Source organism: Anser brachyrhynchus (genome assembly GCF_964034855.1).
Source record: "Anser brachyrhynchus genome assembly, chromosome: 8".
NCBI classification, from domain to species: domain Eukaryota; kingdom Metazoa; phylum Chordata; class Aves; order Anseriformes; family Anatidae; genus Anser; species Anser brachyrhynchus.
Genome location: NC_137702.1, coordinates 21,384,177 through 21,395,541, shown reverse-complemented (window position 1 = coordinate 21,395,541; position 11,365 = coordinate 21,384,177). Strand labels below are relative to the sequence as shown.

The window sequence follows — 11,365 nt, the reverse complement described above, 5'->3', positions numbered from 1 at the left end:
GCTGTGTCAACATGGAGTTGTTGTTTTACCCTCTGAACAGGAGAAGTTAGTCATGTAGTTGTGTGGCAGGCAAGTGACAGAATTAAATCATTCTTGCTGCTTCTGGTTGCTGGGTCTGTTTTAGAAGAGGATACTGCCTATCATTTCACACTTCAGTTCAAGAACCTCGAAGCAACAAATGAGAAAGAATAGATTTGGTTCAAACTGGAGGAGTAGCACTATTGAACTTTATCACCGAAATAATCCAAAAGAACGCTTGTTCCCAGAGCTTCTGCATTTTGAGGGGCAAAAGCAGCATTAGTCCCTTTCCCTCTTGTTGTTAACCTTGAAATGCAACATGTTGAATGTTTGGGAAGTATTCTGGAGTAATATCATTAGCCTTTTTCCAGCGGCCTGTTGGCAATCACAAAGGCAGGATACTGGGTGGTGTGACCCAGCATGGCTGTTACATGGCTGAAGAATCCCACTTGGCAGCTAGCTGACTTGTTTGGACATCCTGAAGTGTTCTGGTAAATCCGAGAGGCAGAACTTGCTTTTCCTGTCTTACTTCCTATAAATGTGGTATAGCTTGATGTTAATAATCAAGAAGTACCTGGGCTTCTTATTAAGAAAAAGTCATCAAGTTGGTGCCTAACTTTACAGTAGATGCTACCTCCACAGAAGTGCACATACATAAAATGCACATTTGTATCTTAGCTGCACAAAGTTCCTTCAAGTTGAATATATTGGCTAATATTACCTTTATTTTAAAGCTTTTATAATTGTCTAAAAATACCAGATCTCTACTGAATAATATCCCTTACAAACTTAAGTTATACTTAATCATAATATTTTATTCATTTGCCTTTATCTTTTGTAAGGAAACTGACTATTTTATTAATACACCAGCAATTCAAACAGTGACTTTTTGTACCTTTGATTACTTTTAGATAATGAGTATTGGATGTGCTCAGTCTTACTACTGACTCTTTTCCTTCAAAACTGTATTAATTCTGCCATAACCCAGAAAGGATCTTCAGAAATTATTTAATTGAGTATATTCTTGTTTTAGTAAGGTACACACAAGGTCTAAACACTGCTGTTAGGAGATTTGAAAAAGCAAACGTAGTGGCACAGGCTGAAACTGAAAAGCCATCTGAACTGAGCTAGGAATTCTATGGCCGAGGCTGGGGTTGTGTTACCCTGGTTATTTAGCAGCTGTTGGAAATAGCACTGGTGAATGGAGTCCCTTGTCTGGTCAGCAGAGCCAATTACAAGTGTCTGGGTTTAGCCAACAGGAAGTGGAACAGCAGCCAGTAACTAAGTTTAGTGTGATGGATGTGTTTCTGACTTCATCCATGCGTATTTACGCTGCCCCATACAAAAGTGAATCAGCCCATAGGACCGAGAAGGAGCAAGACAACTAAACCTCCCTCAGCCAGGGCTTAGCTGAAACTCAGACTGTGGCTCTCCTAACGAGAATCCATAGTAAGAGTCTTCCCTGGTGCTGAAGTTAAGACAGCATGCAATATTTGGGCAAGTATTCATGCTCAAGCTGGGCTTTACTCGGATAAAAGGAAACGCTGGTTTATTTTCTAAGGCGTATGTATTTCAAGGAGACAAGATCACAAGAGTGTTTTAGTCAAATGAAGTAAATATTTTAAGAAGGAAAACTCTTTTTTGTTTAAGAGAAGAAAATGGCTGTGGACAATTGCTTGAACAGCATCTTGGTTGCTGACAATTGAGGTTGACAGCTTTGTGATTTATTTTTAGCTAGAGAATTTTGTTTAAAGCAGAAGTACTTCAGGCTGTGTAGCTTTGGCAGTTGCTGCATATTCAGTGTGGGTGGATGGAACTGAGAAGTCACATCTGTGCTAACAAGCATTTTGGGATTGCATTAAAAAATTAAACTCATGTACTGGAAACTGAAGCTGTATCAGCTCACCTGGGGAGCTCTACCCTCCGAATATCCTCCAGAAGGTAAGTAGTGCTGCCTGTCCAAGGCAAAAATAACTACTTAGGCCTCAAGTTGTGACATCAGCTCAAGTTTGGGCTGTCAGATTGGCACGCTCTTTGACTTTTGAGATTACAAGTCAGTGAGTTAGACTCTACCCTCTCCATCCAAGTTTTCCCTCTGGCTAGAAAAGCTGAAAATAAATTTCAAAAAGCCAGCTGAGAAATAGATTAATGTGGTCATTGTTCCAGGTGCTGAGTCTAAGGAGAGTTCCTAATACTGTAGGACTTCTTATTAGAAGTAATTATGTCACTTGGAAAGCAGCTTGGACATTTATGTCATGTTAACTCAAAGGTCTGATCAGTTGTTGCTTTACATCTGCAAAATAAACCTCTCACCAGCTACACTTTGTTACTGTAGGTATTTCTGGCTTGCTATGGGGTCAGTTGAACCATGATTCTTTAAGTAGTCTTTTTGCAGAAGAGCTCTTCAAATGTTTGTCCTAACACTGTGTGAATAAATAGCAATTCATTTCTTTTTCTTAGAAGTAGATAATGCCTTGACTTTGATCTGGCCAGTATTACTGACTCCTCAGGAATTCCGTTGGAGTGAAGTATAATCCACATTAAGCAACTTCTCTCCCAAAGCAGTGCTTAAAAAGAAAGCTAAATGACTTGCTGTGAGCTGTCATAATGTGTGGCCATCCCACCTTTCCTGGAGAAGGACTGCATGACCTAATCCTTCCTCTTTATACTGGAGAGGTTTACTGGAACTTACTGCGACTAGGGATATCAGGTAGACTTTTGATTTACATGTATACAGTTTCCCGGTTATCTCGGCTGGTGCCCTTTCATAGCACCCCTTTCCCTGAAACTGTCATTGTGGGAGTAGTTGTAGTCCACTCTAGGCAGGATTCAGAGGAACAAAGATTGGGACTTCATTGTACCGAATGGAAAGAGGTACGTAATACAGAGCACCTAAAGGTGGTGGTCTCTTCGCTTGTTTCCAGATACCAGCACTGGCAAAGCTAACTAGCTTTACAGGAGCTAAACAAATCTGTGTAATTTCAGGTAACAAACATTTTGTTAAGGTATTCAGGATCTGTGAAAAGGTTACATGTAAAGTTTTTCATTCTAAAATCCTGTTTTGTCTGTCATTTTTACTTGCATTAGAATCTTTCCCACTGCAGGAGAGTGTTTTTATCTGTCATGCTGTTAGGTTTTGCTTCCTCACCCAGAGGCATGCTCAAAAAAAGTCAGATTGGTGCTTTGAGTTGTGTTGCCTCTGACTGTTCCCAGTTCCTGTGGCCAGGTCCATTGTGCCTTTTTTTTTTTAATTGATGCTATGTCCAGCTCCCGTGATCACATGAGTTCTTCACCTTAAAGCGTTTCTAAATGCATATAAAAACCTGCATCATTTTGCTAGCTGTGTTTATCCCAAAGTCACCTTCCTGCCAGAGTTCCACAAGGACAAGAAATCATCAAGGTAATAAGAGCCAATCTATTGAGTTAGCAGCATGTGTACTGAAGATGACTGATACTTATCTGCTTTGAAATCACTTAAAACTGCAATGCTGTCAAATGCTTCAGTAGAAGGTTCCGTCCCTTACAGCCTATACAGCTGATGATCTATGAAGAGATTCACGCATCTTGCATTTAGCAAGGAATGGATGAAATTTTTCAATTAATACTTCGGAACTTAAGCTTGATTTATTTCATTCTGGATTCTGTACCAAAATAACACTTTACCAAGAAGTGGAGAGAAAGTGGGGAAGTTCTACATTAGGTGATAATGGAGAAGAATGGCATACCATGTGTGTCACTAACATCTGAGCAGGGAAACGGGCTGATGGGCACCTCTGGGTGTTTGATAGCATTAATAACAAATGGAGAGGATAACTGGAACCAGCGAAACAGAGGACAGGCAGTTCCTTCTCTCAGCATCTGTGTTTTCTCTTTTAATGGTTAGCTAGACATGACAAGGTCTTGAATTTTTCATAGCGGTGTAATTAGCTGAGATCGATGTCTCTCTCCTTCCACCAGTTACTTCAATTCAGTGATACCAAATACCCAAACCTTGCCTTCATTTGGATTTTCATATCAAACTAGCCCAAAAGCACTACTGTGTAAAGACCCACCACTTTCACCATGAAATAACTGCAGGGGAATACCTCATGCAGCACATGTTCAAAATAAATCTATTCTTAAGAGGTGAGCTGTATGGAGAGTTTTGGAGTTCTCCATATATTTCACTCTTCAGTTATGTATTGATAATTAAGGCAAGAAGTCACTACTAGTTTGGCTTGAAACCTGATGTGAACATGATGCAATTTTGTCTCTCTGAAGTCTCCTCCCATTCTGTCTCCCTCAGCCTGGGACCATAAATAGAAACCTACTCCTTGCCCACCCCAAGCTCTTGGCTCGGAGCTGTATTTCTTGGCTTTATTCAGTGGGTTGTTTACGGTACTTAAACCTTGCACCACTCTGTGGGAGGCCCAAAGACTAACTATGGATCTGTGCTTAGCTCAAGCAAACCACGTTATTAAGAGTCTGGTTGCTTACAGGAGAGGAACACCTAGGAACAGCATTCAGTTAGGCTGCCTGTATTTTACCAAAGCCATATGGGAGCTGTCTGAATCCCTCTCAGCTGTTGTTTTTCGTGGCCACATGTATGTCAGCAGAAAGACTAGGTGGTCCGTTGAGGTGAGGCCTCAAGTCTGGTAACAGGGCAAGGAGAGTTCAGAGGTCTGTTTCTGTGCTACCACATTATTAGACAGCAGCAACTTGGCCTGCTCAGCACTGGTTTGCTCCTTAGCACGGAGTATTTTTGGTTAGTAGGAAGCACTGAGACTTGGCTACGGTAGCCTTGTTTCTGAAAAACTTGATCCTGTTCCAATCATGTCAGCAAAATAGGAAACCCACTCGCTGCTGTGTTATCAATTTTGTTTCCTTGTTAATGCAGAAAGCCTCCCACTAAAAAGCTGGTTGAAGTTCTTAAAGTCTAGTGTGTAAAGTGATGTACATTTTGAAGATTCAGTGGGAAATGCCAGTTACACCAGGAGCCACCAGTTGTTACGTGACAGTCTATTTCTTACACTCCGAGTTGACCAATGCCTGTTCTTTGGTAGTCTTTGAAGCTAGCACATAAAATGAGTCTTTGTGTAAAGTAACAGTGTGGATATTTATATGGATATTTAGTTTGAAAACCCTAAGTGGAAATAGAGTAAAAGATGTGGTATGTACAGGGGTCTTTGTGGCCTTATATTAAAGTGTCCCTTTGTATTAAAGAAATATATACACACCCCCACAGTATTGTTATTGGTGTAAAATAATATATCAAATTGACACTGTATGTAATAATCAGCATTTACCCTATAACCCTTTCTTTGTCTCTCTTCCTTCTCTTGAAAACCCAGTCACTTTGGGCTGCTGCCAGCAGCCCCGGATCCTTTTCAGGGCTGTATTGCTCTTTGCACGTTCTTTTGTTTGATTAAGAGACATTGACTGTGGGTTCATAAATTCAAAATGGAGCAAGGTTTTTTTTTAGAAGCTGCTTGAACTATACACTTCAAAGTAGTGTAGTCAGCAAGATTTCCTTGTACTTAACTTTTCCCCCATTGCTGGAAAAAAAATAGAGAAATACTTCAAAAGGGATGAAGTAAGTGGTACAGGAAGGGTAACCACTCTCAGGAAACAGCTTTGAAGGGCACCGCAGGGAATAGTCTGAAGAGCTGCTCTGCCTGAAAGGTTTCTTCTTCCACCGAGGAAGCTGAGCGTACCAGAACGAAGAGCCTGGCTCGTCCACTGACAGCCAAGGGAATAGGAACAGGAAGCGTGTCGTGGTGGATGCAGATGTCAAGGTAACAGCCTACAGGGTAGAATAACTATCTAGGAAAATCAATTGTAAAAGAAATAGCACTTGTCCAGAGGTTGGGAAGAAGCCTGAATTTACTCTGCCTGGGTGCACACAACCGGCCCTTACAAACATCAAGGCACTGTGCAGGGACACCCATGTCCTTCCCATGCCAGTGCTGGCACCAGCTGATGGCCATCGGGAGCTCGCTAACAGGCCTGCCGGTCACAGGGCACCACTACTCAGCGAGGGGGGCTAAAAGTAATGTTCAGTGGATTGGTTTGCAAGCTACATTTTTAATCCAACTCAGCTTTCCCCTAATCCTTCTTTATTCTGGAGATACCAGTTACTCATCTATTTTAACTAATGAGTAAATTGGTTGTTAACTTGCTTAATTATTATAGCTAATACTAATTGACATTTGCTGATGCCATTGCAGACCCACCTGAAAAGCTTATTTGCTGCAAAGCTCATCCCCATTTTTCTCAGGCTATGCTGCCTTTCTCTACAAATTCTGCTTATTCTTTGTGTATCAACAGATACACCAAGACTGCTTGAAATACCAGTGTGACTAAAGGCATCCAGAGCATATAAAAGACAGTAGAAAACAAACTACAAGAAAAAAACAAACGGGAAAAAGATAGCCTAGGGACTCCTAAGTAAAGGCATCTCAACCTCTGAGTATTGGGTAGCATGCTGCAAGGTTCACCGAGCCTCATTCTGGAGGAGAAGGAGGAAAGGTCACCCAGTTGTCTGAACTTCTGGAAGACAACAGCATGTTCCTGTCCTAAGGTATTTCCTTTGGCTGTGTTTTTCCACCTGCATTAGGTGATGGTGGAGGCACAAAACTCTTGGTACAGGCCACACAGGGAGAAGTAACTCCTTGTCACCACAGCATATCTGTTTGTTTTTTTTTTTTAGAATGGCTTTTCACATTCACAACCTTGCACAACACAAATGCAACAATGCAACAAACCCAGTTGCTCATTTCTTACCTTTAGTCAAAGCTCCGTCCTCCTGACGTGCTGTAGCTGCCTTTCTCATGTAGCAGTGGAGTTTGCAGATTTAGAAATGCTGGTGGGCTGCAACAGCCTCTCTCCCCCTCCCAGAGGCCAAACCACTTGCTTCCCTTTCCCTGCTCCCTTTTATACCCCTTTGCAGCCCACCAGCCTTCCAGGTGTGAGACTGCCATGGTGAGTGCTTGTTCTTTAACTCTTCCCCTTCCACATGTTAGGAGGAACCTGGCCTGCTGCAAACCGTACAAACTTAGCTAGAAAACCAAGTCTTTTAAAGGATTCATCAAACAGATTTTAGGGTTTTTGAAAGGTAATTTGATGGCGTCCTTTCACAGAGCTGACCTGAACCCTATTAAATCATTAAATGTGTAGCTCAGGCATACTGTACAGCTCTTGCTTTCGGTTTCTTTCTGAAATCCTAAAATGTGTAACAGTTTACTCTTTCATTGCTCATACATCTCCTAGACTTGTATTTTCATTCATGTTTCCTGTTGATTCATGTAAATAGTGGCATTTATGTGGAGTGGAAAAATGAATCAATCTGGGCGGTCCCCGTAACGGGTGATCTGTTTTGTAATTTGTGCAAAGGAACTTCTCCAAGGAAACAATTTATTTTATTCCAAACAGTTTGTTGCCTAACTCTTAACGGCACAATATTCTGTCTATAGCTCATCTCAAAATTGTTTCAACTCGCAGCCCGGTCCCCACATCCTTTGTTTGTTCAGCGTTTCGTGAGAAGCTCCACCCTTACTTCCAGCTGGTAACCCAGTAACCCGCAGCTCGATTTCCCTGGTTTTTCCTCACCCGCTCGGCAGCGCTTGCTTTTTCATTGGCCACCAGCGTTGCGAGCAGCGATCGCCTGCACGTGGTGGCGTTTGCGCAGGCAGTGGCAGTCCAGGACTTCTCGTGTCAGCCTTCTGCCTGCTGTGAGGCACAGCATGATCGTGGGGACCGTCCTGTTCCAGTCTAGCAGCTATGGCAAAGAGGGCAAGCTGCTCTGCTGCCTTGGCAATGAAGCCTCTGAGCCTGGTGTGTCAAGTTTCACAGGTAGGATGCGTAGGGATGTTACGCTGTGCCATCCCTTTCGTGCAGTACTCTGTGCGCTTAAAGGAGGACGTGGGGCCTTTCAAGTCTTTGTCTTGAAGGACAAGACTGGGTACAGGCAGGACTGAAGTTGCCTGCTTTTATCCAGGTTTGTGGATTATTTGAAATGCTCTGCTTTTATGAGCAGTTGCAGAGTCAGTATTTCAGAAAAAAAAAAAAAGAGGCTACCAGCACCTGATGTGGTTCTGAAGCTGAAGATTTAGCATTTACTAGACTCGCCCTGATCTTGAGCTGAAGAGATTGGTAACAGTAGCCTCGGTGGCAGAGGGTGGGAGACAAAAACGCCTCTTACGTGTTGGCTGAATAGGAAAAGCATTCGTGTCTGGAGAGAAGCAATTTGTATTGTGGGAATAAAGAAAAGGAAGGAGGTGGGTGAAGCATAACATCCTTGCTTGATCATGCATTTCTTACTTTGCACTAAATGATGATGTAAGTTTCCAATTGTCTAGGAAATGAAAGTGGTCACGTATGATTTATGGTTAGGCTTCCAAAGGAGCTGATACAGAACAGAAGTTCCCAGCTCACTTCCTCACTCGGTGTGAATAGAGCTTTCAGACTATTTGGTTTGAGCGGCATCATTTGTGATACGCTTTGCTTATCTTAGTTTCCTTATTGAGGTCTATGCGATTGTCATGTTTAATTCACCTGTCTTATCCTTGCATATTGGATGGTATTGGATTGTATTGAGCAGCATAGGTTATTTCTTAATAGCAACCTGCAATAGGTACTTCTCTATCCCAGCAAATGCCCCTTTAGTTGATACTGGTTTACCTTACTGCTACTTGGGCAGCCGAATCACTCTAAAAATGAGAGTTCGGGAAGTTAGTGAGACATAAGCTCTTAAAAGCAGTTGATTTTTAGGTAATGTGATTTCTAGGTAAGCACTGTAGCTAAGTGATTGAAGCTCCTCATCAAACATTAACTTCTGCAGGCTTTTTCTGTACATGACGTGGGTGTTGAGAACACGTACCAACCTCCCAGGCATTCCCAAGGAAGTGGTGGAAGTCCCACATCTGCTTTGAATCCTGGCTGGCAGTCCAGCACAGCACCACAAATGGTTTCGTGTGGGCAGAGCTGCTCGGTGCTGAGCAGCAGGTGCCATTTCTGCCAGTTTTGCCTTGGCTGAAGTGCCTGGTGCTGGGCTGGCCGGGAGATTTGCTGCAGCAGCTCGGGAGCGGAGCTGACGCAGGGCTTGCCACTGAGTACACGGCTAAATGCTTAGCTCTGTGCTTCTGCTTAGAGGGGGGTTGGATGCTCAGTTCCTGAGCTGCCGTGGCTCAAAATAGAAAAGCTATACATTGGTTATACAATAAAGCAAATACATATATTTTTGTTTAAGGCCTTTGCCGTTTCAGCAGATGTATAATTGAAAGTAGGAAGTTATTCAAACACCATTAAGGTATTCTGGAGCTGAAAGGTCAGGATATTTTATTTGGAAACACTGCCTGCTTTTGTGTTTGCTGCTTATGGCTAGCAAAGACGTAACACAGCTATTCTGGATAGCAGACTAGCTGAGTGACTTAGCTTAAGGCACCAAACCCCTCTCTCTCTTTCTAACACAAGTCATTGTAGGCATATAAAGAATATCTTATTTAATTAACGTGTTTGTACTCCGTAAAGAGAGCTGGATTTAGGAATCACTGTTATTTTCTCTTGCCATTTCATCTGTTACTGATGCTTAATAACTGCATATGCACACACCCGTCCCTAAAAAAAATGCAGCAGTATGTTGGCAGCCATGCTGTCGTGGAGGTAGCAGGGCAGGCACTGGCCTTTCCTCTCTTCTCCATGAGAGCACCAGTTGTCCTAGACTCTTTATCTGATAGGTTAGTATGTTGTAAAACTAATTGCACTTGATAGCTAGCAACAAGAAGCGTATCTAAGTACTGCATCTGCAGAAACTGAAATTAAAGAAGTGATATTTTGGTAGCTTAGTCTCTGGTCACTTCTGTTCTTGGTAGGAGAACCTTGATAGGTGCTACTTTGGCAAAGCTGGGAGGCAAGAGTTCAGCAGTTGCACGGTGAGCGGGTTATGCCAGCAGTATAACCCCGAGTGATTACCAGAAATGCAGTCAAAAGCCACTTAGCTATGTGTTTAAGAACAAGCCAGAACAAACCTCAGCCATTTCCTTTCTCACGTACATATAATATAGTTTAAAAAAAATTGAACATGGACTCTGGGAAACACCCCCGACATTCTAGTTTTCCAGGCTTGAGCTCTGTCACGTGCACAGATTTGGCCTGTGTTTGCCTATTGCTTGGCATAGGCCTCTTCCTGTTTTGTGTCTCACCGACTTCCCAGTTTTCCTCTCCTGCATTGCATTTGGGCTCTTTGTTCTCTTACGGTGCCTTACGACTAGTTCTTGCTCGCAAACGTAGATCTCATGAGAATGTGTGTGTGTAGGGGGTGTAGTTACATGCACGCGTTCTCCTGCAGTGATCTGCTTAAAAACATCCTGCGCCTGACTTCCCAGACCTGCAGAAATGGGCCAAGCCTGTTTATAATACAGTTTCAAACCCAAGTTCAACAAGAGGCTTTGGGGCAGGAACATATGTCAGTTGTGCCTTCAGAGGAAATACTTATTACTTCATTACCCTTTCATGTTTTTGGCCCCTTGAGCACCCCACATGTATGAAACTACATCTTTGCTCTTTCTTGTGTCCTAACATTGAAATTTAATGAGCTACATGTTCCTGGAAAACCCCGCTATGAATTAGAAAGCCAATGATGGTCTTGACACTCATTTTTTTTAACCACAGCACGACCAGGAAGTGTTCAGATACTTTTGCTCTTTATTTCTTTACAAAACCTTGTATATTTGGATTACTTTTCATCATCCCAGGAACTTTATTTTTTACTTCTTTCTGTAAAACATGTTCAAGACTGATTCTTCTTCCCACTCCCTTCTACTAACAAGTATGCATCCATTTTAATTTGAAACAGAAAAACGGAATTGCCTTGGCATTCAGTAACACCGCTGCTAAATGGTTAGCATCATCCTCACTACTTTCTGCCCTGTCTGCTTTCCGCCTTTTTATGTGCATAGTCTTGAAATGTATCACAAATCACTGTCATTTCTACTCATACTGAATCAGTTACTATTGCATATTATGTGTCATAATTCATTCGGTCTTACCTCTATTTCTAATGTTGCTTTCAAATCCAAGCCACAGAAACAATAAAGATGAAAAACATGACATTTCAGTCTTGAAAAGGATTCCTTTACTACTTCACATCGAAAAAGCACTTTTAATTTCTCCTCCATTGTTCTGTCTGTGAATACCTAAAAGCTTTCAAATAGATGTGTATGTAAATAAAAGTAATAGAATAAATATTTAGTATAAACATTCTGTACACAGCTTGCTATTTACTCTCTATGAAGTTAATCATCTTCTCTAGTCTCCTTTTAGCACTAACCTCAGGAGCCAGCAAAGTGGAGATTGAAAACTCTGATCTAAG

The 11,365-nt window shown here is 42.1% G+C and overlaps 2 protein-coding genes across 4 annotated transcripts in view; one reads left to right on the top strand and one right to left on the bottom strand.

Annotated features, from left to right (window-relative positions):
* Positions 1–6,844, bottom strand: part of SOAT1 (sterol O-acyltransferase 1) — a 69,213-nt gene extending 62,369 nt beyond the window's left edge. Inside the window, exon 1 of the mRNA XM_080603509.1 lies at positions 6,781–6,844. Within this exon, the coding sequence (XP_080459635.1) occupies positions 6,781–6,829 (49 nt within the window). The 5' untranslated portion in view covers positions 6,830–6,844. The remainder of the gene's footprint in view (positions 1–6,780) is intronic.
* ABL2 (ABL proto-oncogene 2, non-receptor tyrosine kinase) overlaps positions 1–11,365 on the top strand; it is a 46,604-nt gene that overhangs the window by 19,152 nt on the left and 16,087 nt on the right. The window contains exon 1 of one of the 3 annotated variants that reach the window (XM_080603492.1): positions 609–1,959. The exons of 1 other annotated variant lie outside the window; for it this stretch is intronic. In XM_080603492.1, the coding sequence (XP_080459618.1) occupies positions 1,893–1,959 (67 nt within the window). In that variant the 5' untranslated portion in view covers positions 609–1,892. Of the gene's footprint in view, positions 1–608; positions 1,960–7,155; positions 7,849–11,365 lie in introns of those variants that run through there. One more of the 3 variants, XM_080603491.1, reaches the window with a different exon arrangement.